General features: G+C 40.7%; 1 protein-coding gene across 1 annotated transcript; it reads right to left on the bottom strand.

Annotated features, from left to right (window-relative positions):
- Positions 1-1,484: 1,484 nt before the first annotated feature.
- On the bottom strand, positions 1,485-7,385 carry LOC114660633 (Krueppel-like factor 15). The gene is made up of 3 exons (XM_028813449.2): positions 7,172-7,385; positions 4,568-5,850; positions 1,485-3,143 (listed from the first exon to the last, which is right to left on the bottom strand). The coding sequence occupies exons 2-3, from the start codon at positions 5,797-5,799 to the stop codon at positions 2,984-2,986; spliced, it is 1,392 nt and encodes a 463-aa protein (XP_028669282.1). The 5' UTR covers positions 5,800-5,850; positions 7,172-7,385; the 3' UTR covers positions 1,485-2,983.
- Positions 7,386-18,840: the final 11,455 nt, after the last annotated feature.

Raw genomic sequence — 18,840 nt, 5'->3', positions numbered from 1 at the left:
TGCTTCACGATGGTGTCTGTATAGATGGCAGCCCATCCATCCATTTTCATACCTATGTAATATAACCAGGTTGTGGAGGTCAGGACCTACCTGTGCAGGACTGGGCACAAGCCAAGAACCAACATTGGACGGGATGTCATAACCATCACAGGCAGCGGCTCTAATCATAGCCAATTCACTATTTTTTTAAGTAATTGTACTAGGGTGTTGTACTGTGTTAGCCATTTTGAATATAGTGAGAAGTCCAGCAAAGTGACACCTTTTATTGGCTAACTAAAAAGATTACAATGTGCAAGCTTACGAGGCGACTCAGGCCCCTTCTTCAGGCAAGATAGCTTGCATATTATAATCTTTTTAGTTAGCCAATAAAAGGTGTCATTTTGTTGGACTTCTCACTACATTAAGTAATTGTACAACCCCAATTCCAATGAAGCTGGGACATTGTGTAAAACGTAAATAAAAACAGAATACAATGATTTGCAAATCCTTTTCAACCTATATTCAATTGAATACACTACGAAGACAAGATATCCAATGTTCAAACTGATAAACTTTATTGTTGTTTTGCAAATCTTCACTCATTATGAATTTGATGCCTGCAACACGTTCTAAAAAAGCTGGGACAGGGGCAGCCAAAGACTGGGAAAGTTAAGGAATGTTCAAAAAACACCTGTTTTGAACATTCCACAGGTGAACAGGTTAATTGGAAACAGGTGTTTGTCATGATTGGGTATAAAAGGAGCATCCCCAAAAGGCTCAGTCGTTCACAAGCAAGGATGGGGTGAGGTTCACCACTTTGTGAACAACTGCATGGGCAAATTGTCCAGCAGTTTAAGAACAACGTTTCTCAATGTACAATGGAATCTAGGGATTTCATCATCTACTGTCCATAATATCATCAAAAGATTCAGAGAATCTGGAGAAATCTCTGCACGTAAGCGGCAAGACCGAATACCAACACTGGATGCCCGTGACCTTCGATCCCTCGGGCGGCACTGCATTAAAAACCGACATCATTCTGTACAGGATATTACCACGTGGGCTTAGGAATACTTCAGAAAACCATTGTCAGTTAACACAGTTCGTTGCTACATCTACAACTGCAAGTTAAAACTCTACCATGCAAAGCGAAAGCCATATATCAACAACACCCAGAAACGCCGCCGGCTTCTCTGGGCCCGAGCTCATCTGAGATGGACTGACGCAAAGTGAAAAAGTGTGCTGTGGTCTGACGAGTCCACATTTCAAATTGTTTTTGGAAATCATGGACATCGTGTCCTCCGGGCCAAAGAGGAAAAGGACCATCCGGATTGTTATCAGCGCAAAGTTCAAAAGCCAGCATCTGTGATGGTATGGGGGTGTCTTAGTGCCCATGGCATGGGTAACTTGCACATCTGTGAAGGCACCATTAATGCTGAAAGGTACATACAGGTTTTGGAGCAACATATGCTGCCATCCAAGTGACGTCTTTTTCAGGGACGTCCCTGCTTATTTCAGCAGGACAATGCGAAGCCACATTCTGCATGTGTTACAACAGCGTGGCTTCGTAGTAAAAGAGTGCGGGTACTAGACTGGCCTGCCTGCAGTCCAGACCTGTCTCCCATTGAAAATGTGTGGCACATTATGAAGCACAAAATACGACAACGGAGACCCCGGACTGTTGAGCAACTGAAGTTGTACATCAAGCAAGAATGGGAAAGAATTCCACCTACACAGCTTCAACTATTAGTGTCCTCAGTTCCCAAACGCTTATTGAGTGTTGTTAAAAGGAAAGGTGATATAACACAGTGGTAAACATGCCCCTGTCCCAGCTTTTTTGGAACGTGTTGCAGGCATCAAATTCAAAATGAGTGAAGATTTGCAAAACAGACAATAAAGTTTATCAGTTTGAACATTCGATATCTTGTCTTTGTAGTGTATTCAATTGAATATAGGTTGAAAAGGATTTGCAAATCATTGCATTCTGTTTTTATTTACATTTTACACAACGTCCCAACTTCATTGGAATTGGGGTTGTTTTATAATTCTGTGATTAAAAGCCTATTCAGAATGGAAAATATTTAAATAAAGCATATCGTTCCATGATATCTGGGCTTCATTTGCTTTACACAAGCACAGAATGACATATTTTATCCTTTTTTTAAAAGTCATTTCTGTGCTCAACTTTTTTGTTCTCCGATTGCTTTATTTTTAAAGAGTGTTGTACTGTTCCAAGTCTCTGACTGCTCACTAATTTTACCTGAAATGAAAACATGTTTATATTTTCAGGTTACAGTAAGTCATATTATTATTTAAAGGTACTGATTCATAAGGAGACACAGACTTTTCTGTGCACAATACTCCATATTTTCTGAAGGCTTTGTTTAAAACAGAACAATGAGAAGTTTAGTACTTTAAATTATTATTATTATCACATAATTTAAATAGTAAATTTTCAAAAAGTATAAAAGCATCACTAAACCGTGGTATGTTAGTGTTTGTAGCAGCTCTGAAGTTTCCATATACTGTGCTTTGGCAGGCAGATATTTGTATTTTCTTATCGAGGATGCATGTTCTTCAGTGTGCCACTTATTCCACTTTAGACTCTCAATCCAGATTGACAACAGAGCAAATATGCTCTTCCTCAGCAGCATCCGGAAAGGTGATGTTTTCTCAGTTGTCCTCTCCAATACGTACCTATACTCAACAAAACTGCTCTCTTTTTGACTTTTGTATTCCACTAACGTCAAAACACAATGACAATTCCCTGGGCAAACTCAATGCAGAAGGTTCTTCTCAGCCAGCCTGTTGGTTTGCTCTTCAGAAGCTTCATCGGTCAATGTGGATAAGCTGTCAAAGCTGCCAAAGAGTCCTCCCAGGCATCCGCCAGAGCTTTGATCACCTCGATGCTGAAAGGTCAGGTCAGCTCCATATAGGCCCTCAAGTTTGGACTGATTTCTATCTTTGTTCATTGGCTGCTCCTTGGAGCGAACGGCCACACCAATCAGTTCCCACTACGGCTGGAGCGTGGAAACCGGTGAACTTTAACATGTTTGGAGAGATGGTCACTACGGGCAAACTTCTTCTCACAAACACTGCACTGGTATGGTTTTACTCCGGAATGACTCCGCTTGTGCCGAGAAAGCTCATCAGAGCGAGAGAATCTGTGGATAAGAAATCAGACACAAGTGTTATGGTGCTCAGAGGCAGGGGTCCAATGCCCTGAACTCAATCATCCACCTGTTTGTAAACCTACAAACCCTGGATGGACATCTAGACACAGGGATAGCATGCAAACTTCAAACAGACAGGTACTCAACATGGAATTCTGGATCTGTGAGGTAGCAGTGATAACCACTGTGTTGCTTCAGAAAAACTAATGCTGTGCTTAACAGCAGAGATGACCTGTATGTTCACATGTTAACTTTCATTTGGAAGGGCTAATCAGAAGCCTGTCCTCCTCCTCTTCATTTACTGACTGGTGCCTGCTTACATCACCTGTGCTAGAACTGGTCCTGAGTAGTTACCATCTACATCTTTCTGTATAGAGACCCTTGAGCTTGCACACATTGCTACAGCACTTATTCATGGAAGCATTCCACTTGTGGAACAGTCCACATGTTCTGTAAAACAGGAATGTGCCTTTTTCTCTGGGTATGAAGTGAATCCTGCATTATTCATCAATCTGTTTGAGAAACCCAATCAACTGTTAGGGTCAGAATGAGCCACAGCCTAGCCCCATAATAGGGCAAAAGTGAGGAACCCAACATGGATGGGATGCCCGTCTACTGCAGTCCTCTTCCATGCACACACCTGCCCTCACTCACACTATGCTGGTTTAGAGCTGCCAGTCATCCTAACCTGTATGTCTATTTGATGCGGATGAACAAAACATCAGAATGGCCTGTAACATAATGCTGTTAGCAATGAACCCAAGAAGGAGGAACCAGCCCTGGAGAAGATACTAATGTGATGTTGAGCAAACTCTCACAGACAATTTTAAAGTCAAAAATTACTCCAAGACAAACATTTCTGATATGTGGGAAGGATACAGAAAGGACATGCAAACTCTACACAGATAGCATCAAACCCAGGATCTGAACTGCTCAGAAGCTATTAGGCTGCAGCACCACCGTGTTACCAGTTCCAGCATAGAGATGTAGATATTGTGACTCCCACAAAGCTTTGTATCTACCTGACAACAAACGGCTTTGCTTTAGTTTCTTTGTGAAAGTCTCATTGATGCTATCATAATGCCATGCCACTAAACTCCAAACGTTCCCAGCACTTTGGCTATGGAGCCTCACTGCTCAACTATATTGACACCCTGATTAATCAAGCATTATTTTCAAGATCCCACTGTTGACCTGAGCTACCAGGTCTACAACGCCTGATCACATTACTGATTCCTACTGTCACATGATCTCTCCTTCTAAGCATATGCCAGACCAACTGAAGTTTCACTGTGAGGGGCTCTAGATCAAAAGAAGGCTGTTTTACTGATCGGTTCCCTTGGATAGGCACCTCACATTGTACTCTTCCATTCCATTCAGCAGTTAGATCAGCCCCAGAATTAAGCACCACTCACCTCCAGTCGCAGCTCGGCCATGTACACACAAATGGCTTTTCCCCAGTGTGTCTTCTGACATGAGCTTTCAGGTGACTGCTCTTGCTGTACATCTTGCTACAACCAGGGAAGCTACATTTGTGCACCTTGAGCAAGTCGCCAGGACCCAACTTTGACAGCCTGCAAGCTGAAGTTTGCTTAGATGATGCGGCCTGGTCCTCCTCCGCTGGTTTTGCAGCAATTGGCACTGGAGCAATTCGAATAAACTGCCTCCCTGTGCTTCCAGGGGTTTGCTGGCCACCTGAAGTGCCATTCACTGAAGAGCCCGTCACCTGAGGCACAAGTGCAAACGTTTGGCCTTGAATGTTGACCAGCAACTGGGCAATTTTCACTCCGCTTTCTCCGTTCTTGGTGGGCACTGGCTGAAGCTGTATGACCACAGGCACACAACCTGACAGAGTCATTGTCTGTCCACTAGAGGCACCATCTGTGACAGCACCCACAGATGAAGAGCTGCTACCAGCGTACATGCTACTACTATGCCGCTTTTTTTCCTCCTCTTCTTCATCCTGTGCTGTCATTGCTCCCTGTGAGTCCATTTTAATGGGCACTAAAGCTCCTACTACTTCAGGTTCTGCTTCTTTCAGTTTATTTCCTTGTAGAACCTCAAGGCGTGTGCTGTAGCTAACTTTTCCACACACAGAGCTATTGGACTCTTTGATTTTGCTGTTATTAGAAGTATTAAGACAGGAACACATGTTTTCTTGTAAAAACTCTTCAATTTCATCCAGTGTTGGTTGGAAAGACAACATCCTGCCTGCTTGGTCGCAGGTAGTGCCATTGCTTATTACCCTTTCCAACATGGGAAGACCCGCAGCATACGGTGACTGAGTCAATACTCCCACTTCTGGGAAGTGGAACTGATTGTTGGCCCCTGATCCGAAACTAGAGAGCCGATGCTGTGCTGTTGGAGCAGGGCAGGTAACGCTGCTCGTGTCTTTTAAATTGCTGGGACAATCACTGGCTTGGGATAGAAGGTAGTCTACTATGTGGTAACAGCTGCTATTTGCTTGGGTCGGGCTGGAGCAAGGTGACGGGTACATGCTGGAGCACGGAGAGGCTGGCAGGCTGGGGGAATATCTGACTCCAGAGCTGTCGCTGTCATAATCAGTGGGTTCTGGAGAAGGCAGCATTATTGGGTATCTGAGGGCTGTTGAGTTTGATTGCATTTGGAGCTCTGCAGGCAGCAGCATATTGAAGTACACTCAGATCCAGGCTCCTGATGTGTCCGTTTTAACAAACGTCTGGAATGATAAAAGCCCTTTATTATTATTTAGTTCAATTTACAGAACACATGACCATGAAGTTCATTCCATATGATTGATTCCTGACAGTCTTTTTATAGGTTGGGAAGGCAACATCACCAGCAAAGTGTCATAGATTAAGGATCGCATGATTTAAACATGGGCCAGCATCCTGAAGAAATAAACAAATATTCTTTGGATCTCCTCTTTGTAAAGATGGCAGTGTTCATATGCAAAGTGCCCATAATCCAACAGACTATACACAAGGGATAAGAAAGTAGCCATGGCCACACAGTCCTGCAGTGTGGTTGTGGGCAATGATTCAGTCCTACTTACAAGCGGCACTATTTTCTTTGAGGTGTTCAGTTTCACTCACTTGCCCTACGTTACCTTGTCTCTGTCCTGTATCTGAAAAAGACTGTTTTAAATAGTAGAGTAAACCAAAACATAGTAAATACAGAAGTCCTGAGAGAGCATTGATACTTTGTAACGTCCTCATATAAAAGGTCAGTATTGATTTGATCTGTGGCTGGAGCAGAAAATGAGTTCAAAATGGATGTATTGGGAGCTGGTCATCTGTAGCCTGGTAAATATGACTGAAGCTAAACTAAGGCCAGCACAGCGCAGGGTTGCATTACTCTGGTACATTAGTGAGAGAGTTTGCTGTGTGTGGTGTCAGCACATTTTTCTCATTTTTAAAAGGCTTTTTTTTCTCTACACCCTCCTCATCCCAAAGATCTGCAGGTTAAGTTAAGTTGGTGCAGGTGTGTGATATGCTATGGACTACCATCACATCATAAACTGGTTCCAGGCTTGTTTCCAAAGTTCCTTGGGACACTGTGAGGTAGATTCAGAAAGTGGACAGACTGGGGAACAAGATGAGGGTGGCATTAAACAGCATTAGTAATAAAAATGATCTAAATGAAACTACCGCTTCAGTCAATAAGAACCTAGTTATGTTAACTTACAGAAAAATTATTTTTTATGAGAGGTGCTGTGCTAAGCATGACTTTGTGAAGAGCAGAAGTGTAATATGCTGTGAGGTACAGGGGAGAGCACAATGAAGAGCACAATGGGCTAGTGATGCTCACACTTGCTGTACCCTGGACTAGACAAAGCTTGCTGATCAGGTACATAAAAGAATCACAAAATATATAGCAGGCTGCTTGAATGTAGCAATGTCTGTTAAAACCGATTAGATTATAGTGCAAAACAGAAAACTAAAGAGTTGTGAAGCACTATATATGCCAGCAGAAACCCTTGCAGAGTATGACTAGATCTATGAGGTAGCAATGAAATGCCAAGCAGCAATCTCACTCACCTCAGCTGTGCAGCTTTATTTCATCCAGATGTACAATCTTCATATGGCCAGCTGGACACACAAATGGACAATCCAGACCTATTAATGGTACAAAAAGTTGCCAGGTATCCGTTGGATTCTCACAGATTTTCCCCAAGGCTTGCTTAGAGTGGAGACAGCAGCTCCACAAGCTGTCCTGCAGCTGGACTGGATAAATTCAGAGCAAAACAGCTCCTTTAAACATCCAATAATTTATCAATTATTCATCTGCAGTTATTAATCATTAACTTCGTTGCTAGAAGGCCGAAGGAAGGCACGGCCTAAATGCTGCAAGTGGATTAGATGGTCAGGATGAGGTTTGACTCTCGAGTTGCCTTTCATTGGTCAAAACCGCCGATGAATTAACTGGCTTTCCTTTCAGTCACAATTAGTTTTAATGATGATGATTTTTAGAACCAAAAGCAAGAAAAAAAAAACAACAGACTTGCCTCCATACTGACAAAACAAGCACTTTCCTCAAAATAAATTATTTCTCAGTAGCTTCTTGGACTTTTGCCTCTTAAAAACAACCAGCTTGCAGTCAACATTTCCAAGCAGTCTGTTTGCTGCAATAATATATATATATATATATATATATATATATATATATATATATATATATATATATATATATATATATATATATATATATTGGATTTCAGTTAAGTAAGCAATAAAAATAATAAAAATTAGACCAATACCTTTATCTTGCCATATTCAACTAGCCCCGCATTCATTGCATTTTAAAGTAATTGCCTGTAGTTATGTTTTGTCTTTTTTAAAGACAGAGATAAAGTTCCCATTCATTCAGTGATATTCTGCACATTACTAAAATTCAGGGGGCAGTCTACAGACTGCTGAGGGATCAAGCATACAACTTAAAGATTTCTAAAAGTCACTCTGTCCAAACTAAAGTGAAGTCAATTAAAACTGTATTTTGATCAGAAATAATTAAGTATTGGGTTACTCAGAAGGACAACTTAAGGGTTATTGTATTTGTAGTTGCCGTTATTGACCTAAAAACTGATGCATTGCATTTTTAGAAACAACTTTTCCTATGGCAGGTTTTTGGAAAGCAATAATCTATTTTCCCCTATAAAGCGTAAGGCAGGAAGCAATGATAGAAGCATTAGGCCAGTTTCATCCGCTGTTGTTACCTGCTTGACCCATCTTAAACACTTCAAATCCCATTGATTGTGATCATCCTTTTGTTCATTCATCCACTGTATTACCCTGTCTGAGCAGGACCAACCATTGCATCATCAATGTTATTAAAAAAGAATTCCAAAGATATTGTGGGTACAATTGCTGTCTTTTACTAAAAGAATACTAAGTGATATGTGCCCCTGGGTTGTGAGGGGCAGCAATAACAGCAGCTGCAATGCAGGAACCAACTCTGGATAGAACTTGTACACATAATATAAAGTAGCATTTACTTGGAATATATATGGAAGAAACTCGCATAAACAGGTGGCTCACATAAACACACAGAAGGCACATTAGGCCTTCTCTCTGTGTCCACATCAGTCCTTGAGTTTTATCCCAGTTCCATCCTACACCCCAAGGATTTGCATTTTAGTGCAAATGACAGCTGTAAACATGAGTGTGGATGTGTGCGAGTGTCTACTGTGGTAGGCTGGGACACACTCCAGGGTTAGTGTACTGTATGTCTTCTGTCACTAATGCTCATGCTGTTTAAGAAACAAGTTAGTTAAAAAAAGGGATACATCAATAACTGCAACTTTACCTGAATGCTTTAACTTATTCTAATTATCCAGCTACAACTGCAGGGCAGGCAGCCCACCCAGGTTTAGAGGTTTTTGGAGCAGTGCACACTTAATGCAGAGAAGTCCAAAATGTTATTTTCACTGAAAAAAAAGAACAGAAGAGGAACCATAAATTAAAAGAGGTGTCATGCAAATACTTAAGTCATATGATAGTGTGCTTGGAGACTAAACTCACTTTAGAAATTGTAAGCTTCCTTTGCTCAATGGTTGTCTTGTCAGTTAATTGTGACCTAAAGGCATTGGTCAGATGAAAATGAGTCACTGTGCTGAACTCTAACAATATAATGCAGGGAAGGCTGACAGAATCTCCTAGGCCAATCTTAGAAAAGCAAAGAATGTGGGCTGATCATTTCTAAAAGCTAACAGCAAGTAGACAGCACATGATGCTGTGGTTGTTAGTGCTGCTACCTCAGAGTCTTGACTTTGAATCACCGTCTGACTGTTGTCTGTGGAGTGTAGAATCTGCACATTCTCCCTGTACCTTCTCTTGATGTTAATTTGAGTTTCCAAACTAGCACTGTATAAATGAGTGTTTCCCATTATGAACTGGCACCCTATACAGGGTTGGTTCCTGGTTGTACCCAATGCTGCCAGGATAGGCTGTACCCTGCAACCCTTAAAGTAGAATGAACATGAATGACAGGAGTTAGCTATGCCCACACCCCCTTTAATCTTTCTGTTTATCTAGCAGTAGAGACCTAAAAACCTACAAACTAGCAAAAAGGGGAAATTAGACCTGTGCAGGTGTATATAGAGCACACACACACACACACACACACGCACACACACACACACACACACACACACACATACACTCATGCACACAGCAGTGATCAATTAGAGACAACAATCAACCAGCCAGTGACCATGAGCAGACACCCACATGCAGCCTTGATAGAAACTGCAAAAGAACTGTGCATTGCCAACAGTGGCATCCACATCACTATGCCATCCACAATTAGACTAATACTGTTAATTTTATATACTGATTGGATTAAATAATAAAGTACAGTATATTTAAAAAACTTGATCTTAAATAATCCTTTACCTTGTTTACCACTAGCTCTGTTATTCATACCTGTTTATGCCCTTCTAAAAAGTCACTTGCTTCTGTAATACATCCAAACATTTCAGCGAGCAAACATGGATTTCGCAAGGCTGAGGCAATCTAAAAAACAGACTCTGCACGAGCCAGCTGTTCTGCGTCACTCAGGACCCTGATGTGGATAAACAGGGGTGACTGTCCTCGCAAGGGTCACGTAAGCTGGCAGCCAGCAAAACTGGCACACGGACTCAAATCAACAAAATGTTGCCTAATGACATGAGTTGTGCTTTTGTTTTTAATATGAAAGTAACCTGAGTGAGGGCAGTTGGACAGATGAGCACATCCGTACAGTCACCTGATGGATGCTGGTCTCACTTAAAAGGATTTCCCTGGAAAGAAAAGGAAAGAGACAGGACTTTGCTTTGATTTGTGAACAGGGACTAACACTTTTGTCTGTGTGCATTTGTATATAGATGATATTAAAGGGCATTAACATCAAACTCCCAAAGCTGCCATGATAGTGGAGTCTGAGAAAGGAAGAAGCACAACATCTTTTAAATTGCAAAATATCCTCACTTTTGAGGAGTTCCTTTTTTCTCTCCTCTCACTTTTGTTCATATTATAATTGTACATTTGATTGATGACTTTACCTAAGGCAACCTACAAGATCTAGATGTTATGTAATTGTTTATGTATAATTTAATAAGTATAGTTTAGGCACGTTCTGTGACTTGCATAATAACTCAGATCTGTGTTTGAAAGTAGTTTATCTTTACTCTTACTTAGTCTTGGCAGGATGCAGTTTTTAATCAGGTTAAAAAGAAAATCACAGGAAAAATGCCAAAATGATGTATGATATCCAGGACGGGATGAGCAGTCCCTCGGTCTAGCACAGATGAATGAGTGTGTACAAGTGTGTACATGAACATGTCCTGAGAGGGACTGGTGCCCTGTCCAGTCCTAATGCTGTTCTGATAGGCTCTAGCCACCAACAACACTGTATTGAGTTAAGACAGTTCAGAAAATACTGTATATTTAAAAGTTAATATTACCATTGCACAATTGCTAGAGTGACAATTGTGCAAATGAACATTAAACGTACAGCTAATTCATTAAGGATTTTTTTGAGAATGTGCAGTTAGTCTTGAGCAGTACTAATAATTAGATAAAAAAAGTGCTGATGGCATCAACAAAGTATATTTCTACTTTAATTGTGAGCTCTGCAGGACATCTCAAAACTTTTATTATTTCTTGTTAAACAACATCTGCAAGTATGCAGGACCGGCATTACATGAAGAGGAGCAAAAGAGGCCATAACTCGTCAGTTTTGAACACTTTCACTAGTGCATCTTGTGCCATACAGCAGACTTGCACTTTGTCAGTCATCAGATAACTACACAAACAACTAAGTCCTCATTCACGCCAAAAGCGAGCCATCAATGAAGCAGTCTTCTTTCTGACTCACACTAACTCCAATTCCATTTCATATTTAAATTCTACAAGTGATAAAAAAAAACAGAAAATGTCATACTTTTTGGACAATCTTTGCTGTAATCTGTCAACATTCATGTATCATCTATGGGATAAAGCACACATTTTCATTTTGAGTCTGCATTTTTGTTTAGTAAGTGGATTGAGATTGTTTTTTTACAGTAGTTGTGCATGTTCCACACATAGTGTGTTTATTTTGTATTAACATTTATAAAAACATTGTCATGAACATTTATGGATCTACTAGACAAAGAGCCCGTTTCGACAACGTAAGATGAAACGGGCACGAGTTTGTGTCAGCAGTGTATGAAGAACAAATGTTAAGTAACAAAGAAGTTGTTTTGTAATGATTGTAGTCCGCTTTACTCATTACTGTACAGGCTTGTACTGTTAGTTGATGAATTTTCCAGGCCTACAGTATAATACTGAATGATGAATGTTCCAGTACAATATGGAATAGTAATAAGTATAAGCACCACAAACCTGATATAGGTGTATTGAATGAATGAGTAATTGAATCAGAATGCATAATTAGGCCTCGAGCTGTAGTCGAAATCGCCTTTCAGGCCTCTAGAGCTTTAATCGAAGTCGCCTTTCTCTTTGAATTTTTGTGGCCGTAAATCCGCCGCCTGCCGCGATGTTGGGGTTGGATGTTGGTCTCGTAAGGTTTTTCGGGCAGCTGCGCAGAAGGTGACTGCACATTCGGCTTCAGACGGACGTGAGTGAGTGAGTGAGTGAGTGAGGAGGCAGGCAAATTATGTATTAAGATTAAGGAAGATGAATGTTTGGAGGAAATTAAATATATAGACAAATTATGATTTGTTTAAGTAGAAGCTATTAATACGATAAAGAAATTATTAAATAAAGATTCTATTTATAGTAATACATTTCAGTAGTGAGTATTCATTGTTACTTTACTATTTAAGGGGACTAAAAGCAAATGTAAAGTATCATTTGGGTAGCTGCAATGGCTTTGTTGCAACCAAAATGTCACCATCCTCCTCAGAATTTTAGATTCCATTCTAACGACTTTTCCCTGGCCCAGGCCTGGATGTATTAATGAGTAATGTCATATACACATTCTGTACAGACTGTGGCTAACAATGTGCAGTATTAATAAGAATCCTAGAAAAGCATAACAACACATGAAAAAAAAAATACAAAATCGGGGGGGCCATTAAGATATACTGTCTTCAAAGGAATGTCATGATGATTTCAGTTCAGTTCTATTTCAGGGTTACCCTTTGAAGATTTTCTGTTTAAATTTTTAAAAAAGAAGCATTTCCATTTGCTGCACAAATAGTGAATATTATGGGGGTGGTGCTACCATTTTATGAATTTTCCTTCACATTCTGAGTATTCCAATACATCCATCCATTATCCAACCAGCTAGATCCTAACTACAGGGTCACGGGGGTCTGCTGGAGCCAGTCCCAGCCAACACAGGGCCCAAAGACAGGAAACAAACCCCGGGCAGGGCGCCAGCCCACCGCAGATTCTGAGTATTAACTTATTATAATTTCCTAATTATCTGTGTCTGGTACTGAACCTAAAGGTTACAAAAGATTCACTTGTGGCTTACCCTTTGTAGTTTCCAATCAAGTGTTGAAGCTGACAAGCCATATATCAGACTTATAGACACTTTTGGATTTGTACATAATTTGTCTTGTTGACAACTGCAGAAAATATTAAAGTTCTCACATGAGGCAATCTGCCTTAAGTCAATGGTTCTCTGCAAGTAAGACAGAATTCTCTGTTCCCTAATGGTTATATAGATGCCATATCTCATCCACCAGTGTTACATTCAACCCTGTGACCACATTTAACTAAATAAACGTATATGTCATACTTATAAAATTTGCAAACGATACTGAGATTGTTGTTTTTAGTATTGATATGCTTAGCAAAACCCAATGCATACAAAGGGTATGGGGGAGAGGGGCCTTGGTTTGATTTCAAACATTGAACAAAGCAAGAAAATAATTGAATGTAGAAAATATTGAGACACCAGAAATCAGTAAATATGATATACAGTTCTGGGTTTAACTTCCAGGAGGGTTTCATTGGCTGTGTGTAGTTTTTACATTGTCCCTGTGCCTAAGTAGGTTTTTCTCCCATATCACATTCATTCACATAATGAATATATCATGCAGGATGTAAAGGTTTATAGTTTAGTATTGGGAATTTTTTTTGGTTTTATTTTACTTCACCCCTACTATAGTTGACTCTAAGTAATTACACACTTCCCTGGAGCAGATCTCTTTTTAAGAACGTGAAACTTCTAAAAAAAAAAGCAGTGCTTTTAAATGCAGGACTTTCAGTGACTCAGGAAAGTGAAACCTTTTTGTTATCCTTTGTATTCAGCCATACCAGGTGGCCGATAACAAGATTTTTGATAATGTCATTCCTGCTTGTCTTACCATTTCTTTGAGCTCTTTACCTTCACAGGATCACACCTGTGCCCATTTAAAATTATCAATCAAACAAATACCATTGCCTTTGGATGGAAACATGGAAACCCATCAAATTGAGGTGCATGAGTGGGAAATGGTAATACTGCAGACAGGCAATGCCCAGATGCTATGATCATCATGATATCACACAATTGTAAATGCACTGACTTATATATGGAATATGAGAAACACACAAAATACACTTATAAAAGAATGCTTTTCAAATAATTTGTGCACACATGATGTTTAAATTCAGGCCAAGTGGCAGTACTTTGATTATGATCTGCAAGCTTGCATGTAGGGATGTGAAATTAATTCTGTGAATCTTCATGATAACAACTCACAGCTTGTGCGTCTCAACATTAATGATAAGGACGGATATGGAAAAATACCACAGAAGGGCAGTGTTGTCATTTCAAACATTGTTAAAAATGGTGACACTTATTTATTTTTTTTTTTTAAGCATATATTAAATAATTAGTTTAATATTAATCAATGAACTTCTTTATTTCAGTTATTAGTATAAAATATCTTCTGCAAAAGAGGCAGCTGTTGTCACTCATGCTGTGATAAGGATCTCTCCTATTGTCAGTTCTTAGTAATATGAAAATGGCTGTTTTGCAGAAATGATCAATGCAACGGCTGGAACATAGTGTGCCACTTCTACTATCTTTTGTGATAAATGAACATACAGCAAATGGGTATTTTATTAAACAATCTCTTTTTTATTTTTTTAATAGATGGCTTTTTAAATCAAATCGTCCATTTCATTAAACATCACAAAACAGAAACTTTCGTGTGGGAAAATGTTAGTTATCTTTAACGATTTATAGATGTGCAAATTAAAATGATTAATCAGCCCTAAAAGTTTATTATTGTTTTTTATGATGAAAATTGAAATGGCATGGTAAAATGGGATTCAGTTTATGGTGCAGTGCTGCCTTTTAAGAATCTACAATACTAATTAGGAAGCTACAAAAGATAACATTTTTAAAGCTTCCTAGGCCAGATCAAGCTGGCAGGGGTCCATGCTGTATCTTAACAGAACTGTTCTCAAGACCCTGGACAGGTTGCCAGTTTATTGCACGACCCACACATGTACACACTTTCATTTGGATGGGGCCCGTTTAGAAATGCCAATCAACCTTACATTCATATCTTTGGGGTTGTGGAGGAAAAGAAAAATCTATTAGGGAGCTTTTCAGGAAAATTGAATATATTTCTGCACTGCATATATGTTTCAGTTCCACTCTATGCAACCCGTCTGACCATTTGTGGTGTGGCACATTGGTTGAGAATACTGCTTACAGACCCAGGGACTTGGGTGCAGTTACTGGCGTCGTCACTCTCTGACAATCTTGCATGTTCTCCTGGTGTCCTTTCACATCCCAAAGGCATGCATGGAAGTTAATTGCTGGCTTAAAAGTGGCCCACTGTGAAAGGCTTGTGCTTGAGTGTGCTCTGCAACTGACTGGAGTCCCATCCAGGGTTGGTGCTTTTCTTGATCCCAGTGTTGCCAGGGCACGCTCTGGCTGCCCACTACCTTCTGATAAGAAAAAAGTTCACAAAAGCAGATGGAAGCATTCAATCTGCCATGTATTGGTTTGTAGTTTATTCCCAGGTAAGGCTTATTTATGTGTTGCATGATATTAAAGATAAGCACTGATTACTAAAAACAAACTTTTAATGTAAAGTTATTTAGAAAATTAACAAAAATATAATTCTTAGTAAACTATAAACTAAAATAATTATTTATCTTTCAGTAATGAAAATAAACTGTACAACAAACAGTATAAAGAAATTATAAGAAAAGGACACAGAGTGGGGATTGTTCATTTAAAAAAAATGACTTGCAGCAATTTTCACTTCCTGCTGTAGTCATGTATTTATTTATTCCTCACATCCTCATAATTGACAGGATAACCATAGATACTGAAAAAAACTTTAAATGCTGTCTTGCCTGGCATGTTAGTGCAGCAAATAACACTCCTGAATCCTTGTGTTATACTTGGCCAAGGTTCCCACTGTGTCCTTCTCAAGTTTTCATTGGATTCCTCTTATGACTAAGGATATATTGATTGGCACCTCTAAATTACCACGATATGAGTGTGATTGGGGTCTGCAAGAATTTATTTCTAAATGTATGTGCCTTGTGCTTGTTTGACAGATATGTTCCAAAAGAGCATGACTAGTAAAAAGTACCAATTCAAATTTAAAACAAAGAACTTCAAAGTCATTTTCAAAAATGTATGTCCACTTGTTAAACATTACAGGTTCCAACCTCCACTTTAAAAAATCTATATATATAATTCACTAAGCCAGAAGACAAGTAGCCAACCATGGAAAGCACGCCAGAAGGGGCGTGGATTCACTAAGCCGCCAACAAGTAAGACACCCATGGCGCACGCAGGAAGGAGCCACGCCCACCAACTCTAAGACCATTGGATGCGACGACAACTCGCAGAGCCACGCCCACCAACTCGGACGCAACGCCTCGGAAAACATGCTGTCATTTCTGTTTGTCTGTGCCACAGTCCACATGCAGCTCTGAGCCACGTTAACTTTTCATTAGTCAACCTCAGTGGAACCTTGGTTCACACAGAGGCAGCGCCAGAGAGAGACAGAGGCACACACAGGCAGCGCGAGAGAGAGCCACGCACACACAGGCAGCTCGACAGAGAGACAGAGGCACAGACAGGCAGCCCGAGAGAGAGACAGAGGCACACACAGGCAGCCCGAGAGACAGAGGCACACACACAGGCAGCACGACAGAGAGCCGCGCAATCCTTTAAAACTGAGGTTAAAACACAATGAAGGAAGCAGTCTTTAAAAACCAATAAGCCCTGTGCCTCTTTTTCATTAGCGTCTCACCTGCTTCACCGCCCTGCAACAGTCGAGACGCTTTCCCAGCAGCTGAACTTCTCTGTGCCTGACTCCACTACTGTCAGTCGCCTGATTAAAAATGGTGAACTCCTGCAATGTTACTATCTTGGTTGGCTTTTAAACAAAGTTCGGATTTGTTCAAATGGTCCTTTTTTCCCCCAGTGCTTAAAACTCATTTTAAAAAAAAGTGTTTATACAACTGCTGCAATGTTACAGAGAGAGAGAGGGCTCCCGTGCTTCTGAGAGACAGAGGGGGAGGGGGCTCGCGTGCTGCTGAGAGAGAGGGGGGGGGGCTCACGTGCTGCTGAGAGAGAGAGAGAGAGAGAGATGGGGGCTGGGGAGGCTTGCGTGCTGCTGAGAGAGAGAGAGGGGGGGCTGGGAAGGCTCGCATGCTGCTGAGAGAGAGAGAGAGAGTGAGGGGGGGGGGGGGCGGGGGAGGCTTGCGTGCTGCTGAGAGAGAGAGAGAGCATGCAGCTGAGCAGGGAGCCTGGGTGTTTGTGTCAGTGTTATACAATGTTTTTACTATTACACTGTGCATTCTATGGTGTAATGATTAACTATATTTGTGCTTAAAAATCTTTAAAAAAATATATTTACATACAGTTCGTATGGTCTGGAATGGATTAATTGTATTTACATACACTCCTATGGGGGAAATTGCTTCGGTTCACGACCAAATCGGTTTACGACCAGAGGTTTGGAACAAATTATGGTTGTGAACCGAGGTTCCACTGTATATTGACTCTAGAAAACATGATCAGCAAGTCTTTGATAGGCTGCAACAAAATGATGAAAGAACGGGCACATTTTTTTTCTCACAAGCTGGGTGGGTGGGTGTTAGTTAGTTAATTAGTTACTCGAAGGATTTCAAGATTTAATATGCACAAGCGGTAACCCTGCAAAAGCAGCCCAAACCAGAAAAGACGGCTGGCAAAAAGTGGCTGACAAATTAAACGCGTGTGCATTGTACTTACTGAAAGCGGCGTTACGGATTTTGCAAATGTTCATTTTTTCCCTCTGCTTAGAAAACATGATTATGCGGCGTATACTATGCTGCGGGTTGGTATGCAGCGTGTAAAACAGTTTGTTTGTCGCGGATAATTTGCCTTTTACTTTAACACGAAGACAATTTCCTGTTAGATTTGCCTTTGCGATGACAATTGATAAGGCACAGGGCCAAACTTTCAAAAAGATGTGCATGTATCTGCCAAAACCAGTTTTCAGTCACGGACAGTTGTATGTTGCTCTCTCCAGAGTTCCATCTTTTCATTCACTTACTGGTATGCCTGCAGGAACACGTGCAGCGAGCGAGCGACACACACACGCATACAGGCGCGCAAGAGAGAGAGCGCTGGACACATAAGAATAATAATACTTCATTACATTGATATACCAGTGTTTTCAGTATTCAAAGCGCTATCCACACAGGGAGAAACCGGAAAGCGAACCCAAAATCTTCCACAGTCTCCTTACTGCAAAACAGCAGCACTACCATTGCGCTACAAGGCAGTTAAAGAATGCACCGGCCTCGATTTTGTTTTCACTTCTGTTTACAGCGATCGGATCGTAGCGTGCATTGTTGCTATGTTACTTTTCTTGGTGGCTTATTACATTACGGATGTTTAACATGTTAATTTTTTTCCCTGTGCTTAAAAAACATTAAAAAAGTGTTTCTCAACTGTGACTCCGGAACAACTCAGTACGCAAGCTATATTAAGCGTCAACAACGAAGACTCGCTACACCTTATGGAACAAGTGCTGAAACTTATCCATACCGAAGAAGTAACTTTCACCAGCGTGGCCTCCATCATCACAGACGATCCCGCTTTCAGTCACGGACAATTGTATGTTGCTCTCTCCAGAGGTCCATCTTTTCATTCATTCACAGTGGTATCCACAAACCCACCCCATTTGGACAACTGTGTCGTTCAGCAAGTGTTCACCCATCAATACATAATTATGCGGCGTATGTTACGCCGCGGGTTGGCTAGT

The sequence above is a fragment of the Erpetoichthys calabaricus genome, chromosome 11 (assembly GCF_900747795.2).
Source record: "Erpetoichthys calabaricus chromosome 11, fErpCal1.3, whole genome shotgun sequence".
In the NCBI taxonomy this organism is placed as follows: domain Eukaryota; kingdom Metazoa; phylum Chordata; class Cladistia; order Polypteriformes; family Polypteridae; genus Erpetoichthys; species Erpetoichthys calabaricus.
Note: the sequence above shows the minus strand (reverse complement) of the source record. Positions and strands in the feature narration are given on the sequence as shown.